This window comes from Arachis hypogaea, chromosome 19, assembly GCF_003086295.3.
Source record: "Arachis hypogaea cultivar Tifrunner chromosome 19, arahy.Tifrunner.gnm2.J5K5, whole genome shotgun sequence".
NCBI lineage: Eukaryota > Viridiplantae > Streptophyta > Magnoliopsida > Fabales > Fabaceae > Arachis > Arachis hypogaea.
This window is the reverse complement of record NC_092054.1, coordinates 16,115,227-16,137,474: the sequence shown is the minus strand read 5'-3', so window position 1 is coordinate 16,137,474 and position 22,248 is coordinate 16,115,227. Positions and strand designations below refer to the sequence as shown.

The 22,248-nt window shown below is 34.5% G+C and overlaps 1 protein-coding gene across 1 annotated transcript; it reads right to left on the bottom strand.

Moving 5' to 3' along the window:
- Nucleotides 1-5,888: 5,888 nt before the first annotated feature.
- LOC140182165 (uncharacterized) lies at nucleotides 5,889-6,554 on the bottom strand. The gene is made up of 2 exons (XM_072228289.1): nucleotides 6,231-6,554; nucleotides 5,889-6,179 (listed from the first exon to the last, which is right to left on the bottom strand). Exons 1-2 carry the CDS (start codon nucleotides 6,552-6,554, stop codon nucleotides 5,889-5,891), a joined length of 615 nt encoding a protein of 204 aa, XP_072084390.1.
- Between the last annotated feature and the right edge of the window lie 15,694 nt (nucleotides 6,555-22,248).

Here is a 22,248-nt window from a genome sequence, read left to right as displayed (position 1 = left end):
CTTCCTTCCTTTCAAGTTCTCTCTCACACCAAATAGTCATGGTGGCCATCACCGCAGGCGGGACGTGACGGTGACCATCCACAGTCACGGATCCAAAAATTTTTATAATAGGGGCCAAATTAAATACAAAATAAATTAAAATATAACATAACAAAAAATCAACAAAATATAATTTATAATATATAAGTTAAAATTAATAATTATATTATATAACAATTAACATTCGACTATCTACTTTCAGATTTTGGTATTTTTGAATTTATTCTGCGATATTTCATATAACTAAAATTATTAATTTACCATCTGAAATAAATTTTAAAGCATTCTCTTTTTTAACATATACAATCATATAATCTGTTAAAAATTCGTCTTTCATCTTATTTTAAAGTATTATTTTTATAATTTTTATTGTTTAAAAAATTTATTCAGTTATTACTGTTGTCATAGAAAGAGTCAAAATAAAATTTTTTTTTATAATTATTATTTTTTACATTAATTCAAATCTATATTTTTTAATAACTTTTTAATTATTTATATATTTATATGTTTTTATTATTTTTTAATTTATTTATTAATTTTTTTTATACCAAAGATAGGTGATTCGAACCCATAACCTTTTAATTGAGTATGAGAAGATTATGCCATTTGAGCTATTACTCATTGACAATTTATTTATTAATTGCTATTACTGATATATTATAATATATATTATAATTTATACATATTAAATTATTAATATGTAAATTTTTTTTAATGTATAATATACAACAATATATTTAATTTATAATAATAAACTAATAATAATAATTTTTTAAAAAAAATAAGGGAGACCATGACCACCTCAGCCCCGTAAATCCGCCACTGACCATGCATGTTGACATTGGGCTCCAACGAGGTCAACATAATGGAGAGCCTCTCTGCTCATATGCATTACTCTAGTTTTCCACGTTATTCATCCAACAAAGGCGTTATTGATATAGAGCTATCAATATAATAAGTCATTCTCATCATTATGTCACTTGGTGGAATGTTGTGTAATTTAATTAGCTAATTAATTATTTCGTGGAAAAGTCATCACCACGTGGTTTAAGCTTTTGGTTCTACTTCCCTCAAGTATGTGAACGTTAAAATTAAAATGTTCCCATAAATAAATAATCGAAAAATATCAACGTAGCGAAAGTAGTTAAAAATATATATTTGACGTAATTACAGTTGAAAAAATATTAGAGAACGAATATATCTAAAACAAGCACAATAATTATGTGTTTATTAGATGTATTATAAATGTGTTTATTAGATGTGTTATATTTATATAGACAATTAGATTTTATTAAATAAAAATTAAAGGTTAATATAAAAAAAAATATTGATAGACTCTAATAAACACAGAATATTTTAGTACATAAATAAATATTTTAAATGATAATACTTTAATACACAATACTTTAAATCGCAACAAAATTTTTTATTTTTAAATAATTAAATATAAAATATATAAATACAAAATATATAAGTATTCTTTATTTATTAAAATTAATTATTATGTAAAAACTTTTATAATATTAAAAAATTATATTAAAATAATATTTTAAATTGTAATATAAAAATATAAAATAATTAAATTTTATTTTATATTACTTGACAAATAATTAAATTATTATATTCAAAATTTATTAACTAACTAATTTTATTAAAGATATTATTATATAATATAATTTTTTATCAAAATATTTTAAAAATATAATTTATTTAAAATATTATATATAATACATGAAAATGTTATAACATTTTCATTACATATTTATATTTTTTGTATTTATATATTTTATATTTATATTTTTGCATTTAAAATGTTCTGTTTTTTAAAAAAATTAAAAAATAAAAAATTAATATTTTTATGTATTATATAAATACTTTAAATAAATTATATTTTAAAATATTTTGATGAAAAATTATATTATATAATAATATCTTTAATAAAATTAGCTAGTTAATAAATTTTAAATATAATAATTTAATTATTTGTCAAGTAATATAAAATAAACTTTTAATTATTTTATATTTTTATGTTACAGTTTAAAATATTATTTTAATATAATTTTTTAGTATTATAAAAATTTTTTACATAATAATTAATCTTAATGAATAAAAAATATTCATATATTTTGTATTTATATATTTTATATTTAATTATTTAAGAATAAAAGATTTTGTTGCCATTTAAAGTCTTGTGTATTAAAGTATTGTCATTTAAAACATATGTTTATGTATTAGAATATTATGTATTTATTAGAGTCCAGCAATGTTCTTCTTTTATATTAGCCTTTAATTTTCATCTAATAAAATTTAATGGTCTATATAAATATGGCACATCCAATAAGCACATAATTATTGTGTTCATTTTAGACATAGTACTAGAGCTGCACATGAATCGGATAATATCCGCATATCTGCGGTAATTATTCGCATTCGATCCGAATTTTACGGATATTATCCGATCCGTAAAGCCATCAAATCGGATCCGATTCGCACTATGATAGGATCAGATTGCGGATCTGGCAGTGATATCCGCGGATTTGATCCGCAGATTCGCACGTCTCATATAAATAACATAGTTTAAGAAAGCAAAATCCTAATGTGATATGAATTTTAGTGTGTTGTTTTATGAATTTTATAATATCTTGTTTTTAATTTTTTATGTTGTACTTTAAGTTAGAATAATTAAATTTTGATCTTGTGTTATTATTTTTCTTTTGTTATTCAAAATAACTTTTATTGATAATATTTTAGGAATAAATAGGTTTAAAGAGGTGAAAAATAGATTTTCTAGAGTAAAAAAACGTCTTAAAACAATTTTTTTGAATTATGCGAATATACTGCAAGTATGTAGATAAGATCGAATCGGATCCAACTTGAAAAAAATGCGGATATCGTATCCGATGAGTGCAGTGCGGATCGGATAGAATTATAGGCTATATCCGATCCGATCCTTGTACAGTCCTAGACATACCCCTAAAGAGTCATCAGAATTCATTATTTTTTTACCATCAATTAGTCAGTAATATTTAAAAATATAAAAAAATATGTCATTTGATTAATAAATTAAAAAAAACTAAACTAAAAAAATTAAATTGATAATAAATAATGACTAAGAATAATAAATTCTAATATCACTCCAACATTTTTCATTTTGGACTGTTTGCGACTAAGTAAAAAAACGCACTAAGTAGAGGCGGAACTAAATCTTCAACTTCTTCATGCGTGAACGTAGTTTTAGTATAAAACTATAAATGTATTTATTTTTATTTTTTAAACAATAATTTTATAGATATTAATAAGTTAATTATAATAAAAAAAGCTAAAGCTAGCTAAAAACACTACTGTAGATTTTGAAAAAGACATTAAGATTATTTATAATAATTTAGTCTCCTTAACGTTAGAATTTGCATTCTTTTAAGACGCAATGGGATGTGATAGGGTCGGCCTTATAGCCAGTGTTGAGAATGTTGAATGTTTATATATATATATATATATATATATATATATATATATATATATTTGAGTCTATATCGAAATATTTTATAGTTCAATTCTTGTTATCTCTATTATTAATCTTTTGAATAAAGATAAAATCTCACTACAAGACAAAAATAGATCTTTGCATAATAATAATAGTAAAAAAAAAAAAAAGGATATCTTATGTAAAAGAAAAAAGCGTGTTAAGTACATGTTCATTTCTTTATCTCTACCTAAATTTTAGCTTTCAAAAGGGATAGTTTTCATGATAGAATGAAGAGGTGTTTTCTTATACCAACGTATTGTCAAAGAGGGTGAATATGACGAGCGAGGGTAACACTTATTGCAAAAACGAATGGTGTATGTGTCTATAAAGTGATATTTAAGGGGTTGGCGGAACAAGATGTCTAAGATGGAGAAACAAAAAGGAAATTGGATTCTCTTCAATAAAAAAAAATTGAATGGTGTTCAGTATTTAATTTTATTTTTTATTATTATTTTTTATTTATTTTTTGTCCCACTTATAAAATTAAAGATAAAAGATCACACTTTATTTTTTCAAGTGTTAAAAAAATGGAGAACATTTATTTCCAGTTTTGCATGCTTGTGGTTGAATCCATACTTTCCAGTTTTGCATGCTTGTGGTTGAATCCATACCCAAGTTTAATGATTTACAAAGCTGGCTCATGGGAATATCAAATTACGTTTTAGGAATTGATGAGTCGCCAAAATTAGATTAGTATGCATTAATGGCAAACTTTTTTTTATTATTATTAGACCATGGGCTGGACATGTTATTAAAATCATATGGCGGAGAATAAACCCAAAAATTCTTGTGGAGAAGCAACAATCCTGCCCTACTTGAGCTTGTTGACAATGATGATATACATACATTGCTACATAACAAAAAGAGTTTTTTTTGGGCTTAGGCCCTGGAATTTTACCCCAAAAAAACAGGTTTTTTTACTGTATAAGTTAATGTCACAACAAAATGAGTTTATTGTTGTCTATATATTTTTGGTGTCCTGCATTTTCAATCGGTAGATTAAGGACTACTTTGTCGTGGTGTATATATATATATAAAAGACTAATTTATCGCGGATCTAAATTCTATTTAAAAATCTGTTACTGGTCAATGAGTTGCTACATGTATAAGGCAAAATTCGAACTCTCAACATTTATTTAAACTGTAAGCTAACTAATCAGGTAATCAACCAACCCAAGTTGATTTATTTTGTTAGTTTATTTTCTACTGTGTTTCCTAATTATCAAATCCCTTGGAAAAAAAGATCAGACTCCAAATTATCAAGAGGTGGATCCTGAGAAGATGTGTTAATAGGAAAGATGTGGTAGGAAGCATCATGGATCTTAAAGAAAACTTTTTCTTAATGTGTTTCAGCAACAGAAAGATTATCTTCATTTATTATGGTTTCTACAATTGATATTGAGACAACCTTCGAGTAATTTTTAATATAATTTTTCTGTATTTTCATTATATTTGATAATACCGTTTGTTAGAAATAAGAGATTAAGTTAAAGAAAGTGTTTTTGCGTATTATTCAGTATGATCAAAAGTACAATATATAAGGGGTATTTATAGGTGTTAGATGAATCAAAGTAATAAAGGTATAGAATCCTACAATTAATATACAGATATGCTATATAAATATAATCGGTACTAATTGATCTAAAATGATTCTAATGATTCTCTAACATCTCCCCTCAAACTCAAGTGGGAGCTAAGAATACCAGCTTGAGTTTGGATAACAAAATCCGGAAACGAATCGGGTGATGAGCTTTCGTGAAGATATCAGTAGTCTAATCCAGTGTTCCAACAGCAATGAAACGAACAGCATCAATAAGGATACGTTGCCGAATAAAGTGACAATCAATCTCAATGTGTTTGGTGCGTTCATGAAACACATCATTATGGACAATCTGAATAGCACTGCGGTTATCACAAAAAACATCAGTAGGGAACGACTGAGGAGCACCCAGATCTTCGAGAAGCCAACGAACCGAGATAACCTCAGCAGTGGTGTCAGTGAGGACATGATACTCAACTTCTGTGCTTGAGCAAGCAGTTTATGCAGTTTTTTTCCTCTTTATTTCGTTGTTTTAAATAAGTTTCAAACTCAAATTGTCACTTGAGTTTGAGGGGGGATGTTATAATATAATTAGGATCAATTAGGATCAATTAGTATTATTTAGTATATTTGAATATTTATTATAGGAGATTACGTCTTTATTATTACGATTCTCTTAGTACCTATAAATATCCTTTTATATTGTATCATTTCAGACAACTTGAATAGACAACTTGAATACACTTAATAATATATAAATCTTTTCTCCAGTTTAGTCTCTTGTTTCTAACATGGTTCAGACTTTCTACGAGGGAGAGCATCTTCAAGACTAGGCAAGGAATTTTGATGAAGAAGAGAAGCCCTGACTGGCTCATAGTCATCAATAAGTGCCATCAGAAATTGGATGAGACGTGTCCGGTTCCGATAATCCTCATATGCCTTAGCATCAGTGGGATCTTTAAGAACAGGCTCACAAGAGGTCAATTGATCCCAAATAATCTCCATTTGAGCAAGAAAATCAAAAACTGCTTGGCCACGTTCTTGCTTAAGGCTATGAAGTTCCTTAAGCAGTTGGTACTGATGAGAGAGATCAGAAATAGTGTAACGCTTTGCCAAATAATCTCATACCTCTTTAACAGTTTCAAAACGCCCAAACTGTAAATGAATGCCAGGGGTAGAAGTGTTGTGGAACCAAGTGATAATCTGATGATTTTTAATATCCCAATCTTCCAATTTCTCTGCAAAGTCCTTCTCAGCATTCTCGTTGGATTTGGAGGCACCATCTTTGAATTTGTCAGCCACAGTCGGCTTAACAGGATAAACAATATCACCAGTCACATATCGCCATAATTTTCGCCCTTTAAGAAATCCTCGCATAACTTCAACCCAATGTGCATAGTTGGAGCCATTAAGAATAACAGGGATAGGCTGAAAGACATCCGGTTTTTCCATAGTAATAGAGACAATGGCAAAAAAGGAGAAGAAACTGCAAATTCGGGGCAGAAAACGAGAAAACGGAGGGCAGAATCGAAAAGAGTTCACCAAAAAACCTTAGGAAGGGTCCCGCTTGTCTGCCACGTCAGCGCCACATCAGCAGAACGATGACACCTAGCGGCCCGTGAGAGGACGGAGAAGACAGGCTGGCGATGAGGTGGAGCGCGGGTCAACCAGCGGACCGGATCTAGTCGAACGCGGGTTACTGGGAAGCTGGCGTCGTGACACGTGGAAGCTCCAGGATCGTGCGATCGGCACCAAGATTCAACAGCTGCTGAAACTTCTGGGATGAGGAACAATGGAGGTGGGCAGGGAGGTTCCGGCGGCGTTGGAATCCTGACGAAGAGACGAACACTATGATGGCGGAGGTGACGAACCAAAGCGTCGGAAACAGATCAAAAAACGAGAGCAAAGAAGCACTGTCAGAAGAGAAAAATAAAGAGACTATGAACAAATTTTCATTGGAAAAAAACTTTAGACTCTTAATATCATGTTAGAAACAAGAGACTAAACTGAAAAAAAGTATTTTTATGTATTATTCAATATGATCAAAAGTATAATATACAAAGAATATTTATAAGTGCTAGATAAATCAAAATAATAAAAACATAAAATTCTACAATTAATATACAGATATATTATATAAATATAAACGATACTAACACCGTTACCTTTGCTATCTTAGTAATTAATTGTTCTTGATTGAGAGGTCATTTATTTGCTATGACATGCACTGTGTTTAATTTATAGCTAGAACTAGATTCAAAGGCTATTTCGAATTTCCGATTGCTATATTCTTTGTTCCCGCCTAGAGTTAGTTGCTTGACACATGGCGAAAGTTTTTTTTATTGAAGTATGTAACTTTAAAGTAAGGGAGATTTTACAATGTGCATTTCTAGAAAACACTCGTGAACATATTAAACTTGTACATATAGAGAGGGATACTCGATGAATATCTAGATAGGTCTTTAAAAAATTTTTAATCAAATATTTTTATTTTCTAAAAAATTTTATTATGTTAAATTTTTAAATTTTATAAAAGTAAAATATATAGATCTCTGTATTAGTCGGATTTATTATTTTTACGTAAACAAATAACCTATAAAAAATGTGATACTTATGTCTTTTTTTTATAAAATTTGAAAATTTTAAATTAATAAAATTATTTTACAGATCTATTTATATATATATTCTTGTAAAAAAAAAAAAAAAAGACCTACCTAATTTCTTCCCTCTTACTCTATATCTCTGCACACTTGAAAATATCTATATATATGGGAGTAAATACTTACTTTATTGTAGAGTGACCGAATCATTTCATTACGCATGTTCTCAAAACTGGGAATTCCAAAAAAGTAATCTCGGGATTGAAATTGAAATCTAATTATTAAAAAGTTTAGGGGCAACAATTTTATTAAATTTTATCCAGCATGTAACCAGTAAAAAAAAGTGAGCCATTGAATGAAATCTCAAACCAATTTCACACCATTAAAACCATCATTGATGACTATTTGATGATTACAAATCACAAAAGTTGCTGCTCCCTAACATTCCTCATCTATTATATATGATATAAATGGAAACAACATAGTAGCTTGGCCATGCAATTAAATTTTTAGAAATTTGAGGTTTAAAAAGAACGTTCATGAGGAGAAACTGTGAATTAGTTTTGGAATTAGTTAAAATAGAATTTTCATACTGTGATATATAGAAATACCTTCCCCATATGAGCATATGAGAAACAGAACAAAGTTATGAATTAGAGAATGCAGAGAGAAATTGAACTGAGAATTATTTTGAAAGAATGATATTCACTTGTGTTATTATTTTGTTATACAAGGCTAGTATTTATGCATAAAAAGTGTACCGCATAAACACTTCTATTAGGAGATTACTTGCTGATCACGTAAGCCAGAGTTAGCTAATTGTCACGGTTTTGGACACACTCCAACGCTATCGTGCCGGCACTCAGACTTACTCAACCTCTTGAACTAAGACCAAGTCAGCCTAACTCTCAATACTTAGCAAGAAAGCTAAGAATACAAGAGAACACAAGAGAAATGAAGCTTTGGTGGAAGAACACTTTATTGCTCAAGTGTGGTTACAAATGATTCACACATACCCAAACTCTAACTCTCACCCCTATTTATATCCATCCGCCTTCTCAATGAATGGTTAGGATTAAATCTAATCAACGGTCCAGATTAATCATCCAGAACCTTCTTTACAAATATCTATCCTACCACAACTCTCTAAATGTTTCTAGATTATTCCATACCACTCTTTATACTTCTATATACATCTACACTCTTCTAGAATACTCTATGACCTTCCAGAACGTTTCGGAACCATCTAGAGTATTCTCAAACACTCCAGAAAACTATACAAACATTGTTAAATCTAACCTTCTAAAATTTACCGTGACATTCTCCCCCACCTAATGCGCAGACGTCCTCGTCGCGTTCTGTTCATGATAGCGCTCTAGGTGTTATTGGAATTACCACAGATCTTCGCGAGTTTCCCAGCTAGCTTCGGTTATCGGGAGCCCTTTCCACTTGATCAAGTATTGGATACTTGGTGGCACCCCTCTTCGTCGCACGATGCGATTAGCTAAGATCTCTTCGATTTCTTTATCAAAGGATCTAATTACCACAGGCGGAGCGCGACTTGAGTCACCTCTACTCGGTTCGTCTTGGTCTCCATGATATGGCTTAAGCATACTCACATGGAAGACCGGGTGGATCTTCATAGAGGGAGGGAGTTGTACTTTGTAAGCAACCTCCCCAACACGTCTAATGATCTCAAATGGCCCTTCGTATTTGCGGATTAAGCCCTTATGAACCTTGCGAAAGGCTTTGAATTATTGTGGAAGAAGTTTGATCATTACCTTGTCTCCCACTTGATAGCTTGCATGCCTCCTCTTCTTATCTGCCCATTTCTTCATCCTCTTGGCAGCTTTGTCGAGGTAAGAACGAGTGACATCTGCTTGTTCTTCCCATGACTTAATCATATGATAAGCTCCAGGGCTCTTCCCTGAGTAAGAGGAAAAAAGAGAGTGAGGTGTAAGCGGCTGTTGTCCAGTCACAATCTCGAATGGGCTCTTCCCTGTAGACTCACTCCTTTGCAGATTGTATGAGAATTGAGCAATGTCTAGGAGTTTTGTCCAATCCTTCTGATTAGCGCTTAAAAAATGCCTCAAGTAACACTCAAGTAAGGCATTCACTCTCTCAGTCTGTCCATCGGTTTGAGGATGGAAGCTTGTTGAGAAATGAAGCTCCGACCCAAGAAGTTTGAACAACTCTGTCCATAGTCGTCCTGTGAAGCATGGATCTCGATCATTAATGATGCTCTTAGGCAATCCCCAGTACTTCACCACATTCTTGAAGAATAGTCGTGCTGCTTCCTCTGCAGTGTAGTCAGTAGGGGCAGGTATAAAGGTAGTATACTTCGAAAATTGATCCACTACCACGAGAATAGATTCAAACCCCTCGGACTTCGGTAAGGCAGAGATGAAATCTAGAGAGACACTTTCCCACGGTCGCTCTGATGGAGGCAGAGGTTCCAACAACCCGCTTGGTGTCTTGTTTTCAATCATATCTTGTTGGCACACAAGACAAGTCTTCACATAGCTCTCCACTTCATCTCTCATTTGAGGCCAATAATAAGAAGATTCAATGAGTGCCAAGGTCCTTCGCTGACCTTGGTGACCAGCCCACTTGGTGTCATGGCATTCCCTCACTAATTTTCTTCTTAGATTTTCCCATTTAGGGACGTATAGTCTTCTCCTTTTAGTGTAGAGAAGGTCATTTTTTAACCAAAATCTTTTGGTCTTACCTTCTCTAGCCAACTCCACCAACTTCTTGGCTAATGGATCGTGATGCAACCATTCCTTGATGATATGCATAATATCTCCTTCAACCATAGAAATGGCCGCTAACTCAGCCTTGCGACTCAGCGCATCTGCTACCACATTAGTCTTGCCTGACTTGTATTCGAATTCGAAATCAAACTCAGCCAAGAAGTCTTGACGATGAAGTGTGAACCAAGCAAGTAGTGACGCCAAGTTCTCAGACAATGCACCACCGCAGTCATCTCCTTCTCTTGGACAGTGTATCGCCTCTCTGTATCATTCAACTTGTGACTCTCAAAGGCAATAGGATGTCCTTCTTGTATCAGAACTCCTCCAATAGCGTAGTCAGAAGCATCAGTGTGGACTTCAAACACCTTTGAGTAGTCGGGTAGTGCTAGTATTGGTCCTTCTGTGATAGCAGCCTTCAACTCATCAAAAGCCTTTTGACACTCCTTTGACCATTCCCAAGAGTGGTTCTTCTTGAGAAGATCAGTTAATGGTGCAGCCTTGGCGGAGTATCCCTTGATAAACCTCCAATAGTAATTAGCCAACCCAAGAAATGACCTCAATTCAGATACCTTGTTTGGAGGTTCCCACTCTTTGATAGCCTTCACTTTTCCTTGATCCATGCAGAGAGTTCCATCTTTAATGATGTATCCCAAGAAGTGGACTTCGTCCCTTGCAAAGGAACACTTTTCCTTCTTCACATATAGGTTATTCTCTCGCAAGATCTTGAACACGGTTCGTAAGTGTTCTACATGTTCCTCCAAAGTATTGCTATAGACAACAATGTCATCCAAGTAGACCACTACAAACCGATCAAGGTAAGGTCGAAAAATCTCATTCATTAAGGTACAGAAGGTCGCAGGAGAATTGGTCAAGCCAAAAGGCATCACCAACCACTCATATGATCCATACCTCGTGACACACGTGGTCTTAGGTTCATCACCATCGGCAATTCTTACTTGGTGATATCCTGACCTCAAATCTAGCTTTGAGAACCACTTAGCTCTACCAAGTTGATCAAACAAATCAGCTATCAAAGGAATGGGGTATTTGTTTTTGATGGTTACCTTGTTAAGTGCTCGATAGTCGATGCAAAGTCTCGATGAACCATCATGCTTCTTTTGGAACAAGACTGGTGCGCCATAAGGTGCCTTCGATGGACGGATGAACTCAACATCTAGCAAATCCTTGAGTTGCTTCTTCAACTCATCGAGTTCTGGCGGTGCCATCCTATAAGGTGTTGAGGCGGGCGGCTTTGCTCCTAACTCCAATTCAATCTTGTGGTCCACCTTCCTCCTAGGTGGTAGTTGTTTTGGCAACTCGGGAGGCATCACATCCTTATTTTCTTCAAGGACTTCCTTGATTTTGGGAGGAACATCTTCTCTTTCAGATGTTGACTCCTCTTATAATAGAGCCAAATATGTAGTCTCTTCCTTCTTGAACCCTTTCTTGAGTTGCATGACAGACAGTATCGGTGGTCCGCCAACTTTAGAGACTGTAGGGACCATGCATGGAGACCCTTTCTCCATGACGCATACTACGTCGTAGTATGGCATAGGTATTATATTTGCTTTCTTTTGCAAATTGAGTCCAATGAATATTTTAAAATCGTCCATGGGTGCTACTGAGAAATCCACAAGGCCCTTCCAAGAACCAAGAATCATTTCAACCCCTTTTGCTACTCCCTTAAGGGGTTCGCCCTTGGTATTCACGGGTTTGAACCAGCCATTCTTTTCGGTGATCTTCAACTCAAGCCTCTTTGCTTCATCAGGCGTGATGAAGTTGTGTGTAGCACCAGTGTCGATCATAGCCATGACGGGTTTTTCATTGATAAAGGCTTTGACATACATCAAGCCTTTCTTTTCTGTAGTGCTTGCCTCTTTGCCCTTCACATCATTCATGTGTTGGATAGATCCAACACACTCAGTTACTTGAGTTTGAGCTTCTCGTTCCTCGGCGATAGATGCCAAAGTCCCTAGCTTGGGACAATCCTTCATTTGGTGTGGTCCCTTGCACACGAAGCATCCTCCTTTGGGCACGAAAGCCTTTTTCTTTTCTTCGTACTCTTTCTTTGAAGAGTATTTTCCTTCTTTCTTGGTTGAGAAACTCTTTCCTTTGTCTCCCCCACCTTTAGTAGAACTAGGCTTGGAGGATGACTTGGGTTTAGAGTCTCCCCTATGATACTCAATGAGTGATTTGGCCACCATGATGGCCTCATCGACATCCTTAACATTCCTTCTTTGTAGTTCTTGCTTTGCCCAAGGTTGGAGTCCATCAATGAAGAAGAACAATGCATCCTCTGATGCTAAGTTGGGGATTTGAAGCGTGAGAGTAGTGAACTCCTTTATGTAGTCGCTAATCGTACTCTTGTGCTTCAACTCCCTCAACTTCTTCCTTGCTTCATAAACCACATTCTCAGGGAAGAATTGTCTTTTCAACTCCCTTTTGAAATCTTCCCATGTGGCTATGTTGCAAGTACCCTTTTCCATATCTACGCACTTTCTCCTCCACCACAAAGTAGCATTATCAGAAAGGTAGAGAGCTGCAGTGTGTACCTTTATTGCTTCTTCGACCACCCCTTGGCCTTCGAAGTACCTCTCCATTTGCCATAGGAAGTTCTCCACCTCGCGAGCATCCCTTACGCCCTTGAACTCCTTTGGCTTGGGGAGATCAATCTTTGTCGTCTCCCTTATAATGGTTGGTCGAGATTTTGCCTCCTCGAACCAAACTCGAACTTCCTCAAATAGCTTTAAGGAATTCTCAAGCTTCTCTTCGATTTGGAGCATGCTTTCTTTGAAAGCATCTAGTTCTCCTAACACGTGAGCCTCGAGGGTCTCCTTATCATGTTCTATCCTTTGGAAACGCTCATCCATAGAGGATAGAACATTCTCCAACACAAAAACTCTCTCTTCTAGGAAGTTAGAGTCCTTACCTCTAGGCTCACTTAAAGAACGAACCTTCTTGCCTCCCCATTGAGAAGGAATAGCATTCCTTCCCCTTTGAGACTCAATATGCTCCATGGTGATACTAGAAGCCATACCCACAAATCACTTGTGCTCCCTCTCAAACTTTACTCGGATACCAAATTGTCACGGCCTTGGACACACTCCAACGCTACCGTGCCGGCACTCGGACTTACTCAACCTCTTGAGCTAAGACCGAGTGCCAGCACGGTAGCGTTGGAGTGTGTCCAAGGCCGTGACAATTTGGTATCCAAGCAAGGTTCGAGAGGGAGCACAAGTGATTTATGGGTATGGCTTCTAGTATCACCATGGAGCATATTGAGTCTCAAAGGGGAAGGAATGCTATTCCTTCTCAATGGGGAAGCAAGAAAGTCCGTTCTTCAAGTGAGCCTAGAGGTAAGGACTCTAACTTCCTAGAAGAGAGAGTTTCTGTGTTGGAGAATATTCTATCCTCTATGAATGAGCATTTCCAAAGGATAGAACATGATAAGGAGACCCTCGAGGCTCACGTGTTAGGAGAACTAGATGCTTTCAAAGAAAGCATGCTCCAAATCGAAGAGAAGCTTGAGAATTCCTTAAAGCTCTTACTTGAAGAACGGACCTTCTTGCCTCCCCATTGAGAAGGAATAGCATTCCTTCCCCTTTGAGACTCAATATGCTCCATGGTGATACTAGAACCATACCCACAAATCACTTGTGCTCCCTCTCGAACCTTACTCTGATACCAAATTGTCACGGCCTTGGACACACTCCAACGCTACCGTGCCGGCACTCGGACTTACTCAACCTCTTGAGCTAAGACCAAGACAGCCTAACCCTCAATACTTAGCTAGAAAGCTAAGAATACAAGAGAACACAAGAGAAATGAAGCTTTAGTGGAAGAACACTTTATTGCTCAAGTGTGGTTACAAATGATTCACACACACCCAAACTCTAACTCTCACCCCTATTTATATCCATCCACCTCCTCAATGTATGGTTAGGATTAAATCTAATTAACGGTCCAGATTAATCATCCAGAACCTTCTTTACAAATATCTATCCTACCACAACCCTCTAAATGTTTCTAGATTATTCCATACCACTCTTTATACTTCTATATACATCTACACTCTTCTAGAATACTCTATGACCTTCCAGAGTCTTCTAGAACCTTCTAGGGTATTTCGGGACCTTTTAGAACATTCTAGAACGTTCCGGAACCATCTAGAGTATTCTCAAACACTCCAGAAAACTATACAAACACTGTTAAATCTAACCTTTTAAAATTTACCGTGACATAATGCTAATGTATCACTCTTAACGGTATTAACTATCTTAGACTCTGTGCGAAGTGCTAATAACTAATTCTAATTCTTGCTTATCAGTACTACTCCTTACAATTCTTGATTAAGTTATAATGGATTCCAAATCTTGCGCAGGTACTAAAGGGTATTTACAAATTTTATTAATTAATATTATTAATATTATTATTAATATTATTAATATTAATAAACGGTTACTAACCGTTTAGTACCATTTGGTTGAAGGGACACAACTTTTTAAGGATTGTGTATGTTTAAAATATTGTGTCTATTGGCTAAAAGGACATTACTCTTTAAGGATTGTATATGTTCAAAACATTGTGTCTATTGGCTAAAGGGATACAACTCTTTAAGAGTTGTGTATGTTCAAAACATTGTATCTATTGGCAATAGAAAAGACACAACCATTTGTATACGTAACTAATCATAATTACTACGTGCAATATGTATAATAAGTCCTTATCCACTATTTCAGATTTGTAGTACTAAGTGTACAATTTACTCAACCATTAAGAGATTTTCTTTGTTCAAGAGAGTTGAGAATTTCTTACTATTGCTAATTAAGAAATTCTTAGGTTTCATTGTATCCTGGAAGAGTATTGTCATCAACCCTATAGCAACTAAGTGTGGGGACAAATATCTCTCTAAAGAAAGTGATCTAATCGTGCCTTGAAACCACTACACAAATATAAGATTTTGTCATCTTCTCATACTATATACCCAACATGTACACCCTCTCTTAATGTGAATGCCAAAAGGCTGGGAAATGGGGTTGCTAATTAATGTTTGCACAAAATTATCGTAAAATTACTTTTTTTTTGTCAAAAATTTAAGCCGATAAAAAAAATATATTAATGGTTATATCTTGCATTTCCTCAAACAAAAATTTCTTTTTGAATTTGCTTGACTTTTCTGTATTGACTTTTTTCCTTTTATTTGTTTTTGCGTTGTGCTAAAATTCGTTTTCTTTTAGAGTTCATAAAAATCGAATTTTATAGACTTTCAGTTATAGAAATTTTGATACCATACCATATCATGAAACTACTTCTACCATAAATTTAAACTAATAAAAAAAGACAAATGAATGATTATATATATATATATTTATCAAAAATGGAATCATGAGTTGCATGTGGAAGCATTTCAATATAAGAAGGATGATTGGATTGGGGGTGGCTTGTTATATATATTCAGGGACAGACATATGGGACAAGTGGAGGCCTCGAACCCCAGCTTTTTTAAAAAAAAAATTAATAGTAATAAATTATTAAGTATGATTTAATTTTTTAAAAAAATTATTTAATATTTAGTCTAGTATAAATAAAAGTCTAGTCCAACTTAAATACTAATGATTTTTAATATCTAAAAAGTGAGTAACAAATTAACAATATTAAAAAAATTTAAAAAAATATTATTACTAATTTTTTTAATTAAATAAAATTTTTTAAATTCCATTAAGTGGATTCTTTTTCTTCTTGTGATCGTTTTTCTTGATTCATTTGGTATTAATTCTCTCTATTTCAACTGCTACAACTGAAAAATCTTTTTCAACTATGAATATTGTGAAGAATGACTCAGAAACAAAATAAAAGATAAATTTTTTACTAATTATTTTTTAATTATATTGAAAAAAATTTGCTAAAAAATTCGATACAGATTCTATTATCAATGAATTTTATGATACTAAAAATCGACCACTTCGTTAGTAAAAAGTACACACATATTTTTTGCACTTTAAAATATATTCTCTATCGATATATTTTTGTAATACATTTTATATTATATAATTTTTTACATAATTTTTTAATATTATATATATTATTAGCCATCTCATAATAATATTTTTGGATCTGTCCCAGTATATATTGTTAGTATGTAGGATATGGTATATGTATAGGTGTTGCTCTTTGATATTTAATTTAGAGATGTTTTTTTTATTTAATTTGGCCTTAGTTTGATTATCTTTTATACAACTATGTTGAACTTATGTCCATGAGCTACCCTTTGCTTCTTGATTGTTCATGCTACTTACCAAAAAAAAAAAATGAAAAAACCTTAGTGGGATAAGGAATAATAAGTGGAATAAGAGGCACTTACCACCACAATAGATTGGATTTGATTTTTTTTTATTTTAATAGGTTGAGTCTATTATTGTAAATAAGTGTATTTTGAGGTAAATATATAATATAAATTTGAGAAATTAGTAGTAAATTATTGTTCAGCATTATTGAGAAATTAATCTGCAGAAAGAATTGAATTATGTTATTTTGCAAAATTAATTACAAATAAGAAAAATTAAGGTGCATTTGATCCGACAGATCCATTATTGCTACTTATTATGCTCCTCTTGGCTTGAAAAAAAAAATATAAGTAGACAATAAAAATAGTAAACAATATGAATAATGGATATATCATATTTTTATTTCATTAGGTGTGTGATGATTATTCTAATATTAAGATTTAGGTGGATAATTTAAAAGTATAATGTATTTTAATTTGATTGATAGTTATTTATATTGTTTAAAAAAATTATTAGTTACCTAATATAACCTAAAAAAAATTACTTAGAGAGTTCAGACATAAAATATATAAAAAAAAACTTTTGGTAAATTAAATTAAATATTTTGTCGTTAATTATTATCTCATTTTCGGGTCCAGCCGAATAATGTTGGTTCTGAATGATGTTATTCTTCCTCATCCGCTCCCTAATAATAGTAACACAACAAAGAGAGTTGGGACAAGAGAATTAGGGAACAATTAAAAATTAAATGACCCTTGGAGATTTTGGGGGTCAATTTATAACATAGGACATCATGTTACAAAAAAATAAAATAAAATATAACCTCTGAATATATAGACAGAAGAAAAATAAAATTACATCTTGATATAAAATTGCACCTAAAATAGTTGTACGTGAACAATTTTTAGCTGTCTCCGATAACAAATAGTAAAATCCTTATAAATATATACTAATTCAAGTGCAAATTTATTGCCATGTGAAAGTTTATAAGTTATCTTCTTCAACAACTCTTTTTTTTTTTTTGTGAGTATATTTGTTTATCTTTTGTGCTTGTTCCTTACTCATTTGGTTATATATTAAACATTTCCCCTTTTTTTTAAAAAAAAAAAAACCTATCTGGCCTTAGTTTATGTCAATGCTTTGAAAAAGTACACGAATAAAACATATTGGGAATTAATATTTTATATGAATAATAAATGCAATAATATTTGTTTCTAGTTATTAGAAGCGGCATTATTATAATGAAAAAAAAAATAAAATAAAATGTCAATTCTAGATATGGGAAAACAGCAATAATATTGCTTACTAAGTTCAGATAATGTGTGTCATCTTTGATTCTTACTACTTTCTGTGGATAAGTTGAAGAAGCATTTTTTCTCTTTGTTTACCTTCCGATTATACTAAAGAAATAATTAATTGAACATTATCGGACCTCCATATTTCAAATGGCCGTTTCTTGTTTATTCTCTTAATTAATTAAACATGATAACATGAAAATTAGAATAAAGAAATTAAGAATGTTTCAAATTCAAAACAAATAAAATAAAGTTCGAGGCACTATTTAATTTGTAACCTTCTAACTCTAATCTTAGCTGTTGCTAAGAGATCTATAACTCTATAAGATGTGAATTCAATTCTCTCGATATACGTCTACATGCAGTAGATTTGGAGAACCCCTGCTTAGATAACCTAAAGGCTTAAGAAAAAGTTAATCATTATAAATGATAATGTCGCTCATTTTGGTTTTAGATTCAATAAACATTTTAGGTCTATATTTAATTTAAATCTCTATGCAGTTGAATCTGGAGCGGTTCAGTACAATGAGAAAGATGACATTATGGCAATACTGCAGACACAAAATGAGACAATAACCCGAAAGAAAATGCAAGCAAAATAAAAGGAGAAAGCTAGAAGAAGTCGTCCAAAAAATCGGAGTAAGGTGTGTATAACTAGTTTAAAATGATTTTTAGTTCTTAGAATGTTAGGGGGTTGACAGAAGTTGGTAAATTGAGTATGGTAAAAAATTTTAGGCGAAATTTTAAACTACAAATGCTAGGCCTGATAGAAACTAAAAAAAAGGTAGTGACTAAATTTGATGTTGTGCAACTGTGGGAAAATAATGCGGTAGGATGGGAGTATGTGGGGGCGGAAGGTGCTTCAGGCGAGCTGCTGTTGATGTGGGATGAAACGGGTTTTAAGATAGACAACTGTTATAAAGGAGATAGGTGGTTGTGTGTGGAGGGGGAACTGGTAAAGAATAGATTTCGTTGTGCTTTCTGTTTAGTGTATGGTGCACATGCTCGGAATGAAAAGCTGATTGTGTGGGAAGAGCAGAGCTTTTTATCTGGATTATGTCAAGTACCCTTATGCTTTATGGGTGACTTTAATGAGGTCGTGAAAGTGAAAGAGCGAAAAGGGGCAACTACTTTGACGGGGTCAGCAGCGGATTTCATATCATGGATCCAGGATATGGGGCTCGTGACCTAGATTTATCTGACCGCCTGTTTACATGGTTCAGAGGCCAATCCTGTAGTCGCATAGATAGAATGTTGGTTGGTTTGGAATGGTTAGAAGAGTTCCTAAAGACAAGGTTACGAGGTGGACCAAGAGGGCTGTCAAATCATTGCCCAGTGCTTATGGAGGCTACAAGGGTCGAAAGGGGCCGAGACCTTTTCGAAGTCTGAATTCATGGTTCACTCATGAAGGGTTCTTGAGGATGGTGAAGGAGGAGTGGAGAAGCTTAGGTGAGGGGCGCTTCCTGGACAAGTTAAAGGCAATGGCGGTTCCTTTCGGCAGATGGCATAGAGAGAATTTTAGATCTATGGACATGAGGATCCAAAAGTTTGAGGAGGAAATCAAGAAAGTAGATGATATGGTTAGCAACGGAGTGCATGATGGAACATTGGAGGCAAGAAGGAAGGCACTGGTTAGCTCTTGTAAGAGGTAGTATATCAGGAAGGAGGTACATTGGAAGCAGATGTCAAGATCCAGGCATGTAAAAGAGATGGACAAAAATATTCGGTACTTTCACAATTTAGCCTCAGCTCGAAGGAGGAACAACCGGATTGATGCTTTAATGATTCATGGAAGAGTAGTAAGGAATCAGGCCAGGATTAAGGTGGCTATAAGAGATTTCTACAAGGACTTGTACCAACAGGAGGTGTCACCTAACATAGGCTTTCGGGATGGGTTAGTAATGCAGTTAGATGTGGAAGAGGCAACAGATCTAGAGTTGATGCCATCTGTGAAAGAAATAAAGGAGGCAGTTTGGGATTGTGAGTCAACAAAAGCACCAGGAAGTGACAGGTATAATATGAATTTCATCAAGAAGTGTTGGGAAGAAGTTAGCCAGGAGTTTACTGGAGCAGTCTTGGATTTTTTTCCGGTCTTCTAGGTTACCTAGGGATTCGAATGTCACTTGGGTGGCGCTGGCGCCGAAGTTTGTGGGAGCTAAAGAAATTAAAGACCTCAGGCCGATTAGTATGGTGGGGTATGTGTATAAGGTCATATCTAAGGTATTGGTTCGGAGGATGAGGAAGGTCATGTCAGGGTCAGTTGGAGAGACACATAGTGCGTTTGTGCAGGGCAGGAAAATCCATGATGGGACATTGATAGCCTGTGAGATCGTGCAGTGGCTGAAGGCAAGGAAAAAGAGTGCAGCGATTATTAAACTTGATTTTCAAAAGGCATACGACAGGGTCAAATGGAGCTTTGTGGATATTATTTTGCATAAGATGGGCTTTGGCTATAGATGGTGGGGGTGGATTAAGGAGTGTGTCTGCTTTGCGTCTATGTTGGTTTTTATAAATGGGTCCCCCTCTAAGCCATTCAAGATTGAAAGGGGACTACGACAAAGAGACCCTTTATCTCCTTTTCTATTTGTTCTAGTTGTTGATGTGCTACATAGGATGATTAGGGAGGCAGTGAGGAATGGCCGCTTCTATCCGCTTTTGGTTGGGCAGGATAATATCGAGCTATCGCACTTGCAGTTTGCAGATGACACCATTCTATTCTGCCCTACTGAGGAAGAGACTATCAGGAACTATAAGCGATTGTTGCGTTGTTTTGAGTTGATGTCTGGGTTGAGTATTAATTTTGAGAAGTCCAGCTTCATTCCGGTGAATAGTGATCAGCAGTGGGCGCGTAGGATGTGTCAGTTGTTGGGGTGTAAGGAGGAGTCTCTACCAGTCCGATATCTTGGCATTTCTCTCGGAGCGAATCCAAAGCTTGTTAAAACTTAGAAACCGGTGATTGACAAGGTGAAGAAAAGCTAAGCCTGTAGAAAACAAAGATTCTAAACAAAGCGGTTAAGCTAGTTCTTATTAAGTCTGTCCTGAATAGCTTGCCTATCTACTATCTTAGCCTATACAAGCTGCCGAAGGCGGTAGCAGAGAAGTTGATCTCACTCCAAAGGTGCTTCTTGTGGAGTAAAGAGGATGGGAGAAATAGGATACCACTAGTAAAATGAAAAGTGGTGATGGCTCCGAAAAAGGCAGGTGGTCTGGGTATTGGAGACGCAGTGATTCGGAATACAACTTTGCTCTTTAAGTGGTGGTGGAGGTTCTCGAAAGAAGACTGTCCCCTATGGAAGAAAGTCGTCTGTTCCTGTAATAACATGAATCCGGCTGAGATGCTGTGTGGTCAGCCTGTACCTACAAGAGGGGGCTCGTGGAAGGATATTTGTCAATTACAAATCCGTGAGCCACATGTTAGAGAAAAAATGATCAGAGGTCTGTATATGGATGTAGGGAATGGCATAACAGTCCGGTTTGGGGAGGATATCTGGTTACCTCACGGTCCCCTGAAAGAGTTGTTTCCAAGGCTTTTCTCGGTCTCAAACCTGAAAGGATCGGTTATTGGGGATTGCGGGTTTTGGGATGGGTTAGAGTGGATATGGAACTTCCAATGGAGGAGAGAGATTTTTCAATGGGAGTTGGAACTAGTAAACCAACTCCATCAGATTTTACAGTCAGTTAAGCTAACAATTGAGAGGGAGGATAGAGTGGTCTGGAAATTTGGTAGATCTGGTATCTATTCGACTAACTCATTTGTGCAGGTGTTGTAGGAAGCGGTTTTTCTGAAGGAAATAACAAGCTATAGTTTCACAAGTGCTATTTGGAAGGGTTTCGCTCCACCAAGGATTGAGTTATTCTCTTAGTTTGTGTTGGTGGAAAGGGTGAATACTAAGAAAAGATTGTGTAGACTAGGAGTCATTAACTCGAATGATAGTACGTGGGTCTTATATTGTAAATCTGTAGAGTCTACTTTTCATTTGTTTGTTGGTTGTGAGATTTCATGGCAGGTGTGGTGTGCTTGGCTTTTTGCTCTTGGAAGGAAATGGACCATGCCGGGTACACTAAAGCAACATTTTGAAAGTTGGACGAATGTTGCAACAAGAAAAGGTGAGAGGAAGATGTGGGTGATTGGCTTCTTTGCCGTTATCTGGACGATTTGGTTAGAACGGAATAGTAGAATCTTCAGGAAAAGGCTCAAGTGTGGTGGACATTAT

What these genes read in the sequence shown, in the direction of transcription:
- LOC140182165 (XM_072228289.1), bottom strand. Translation starts at nt 6,554, where the DNA reads ATGGAAAAACCGGATGTCTTTCAGCCTATCCCTGTTATTCTTAATGGC. An exon ending in GTTTTGAAACTGTTAAAGAG is followed by an intron (nt 6,180 to 6,230) that starts GTATGAGATTAT and finishes CTCTCTCATCAG; the next exon opens with TACCAACTGCTTAAGGAACT.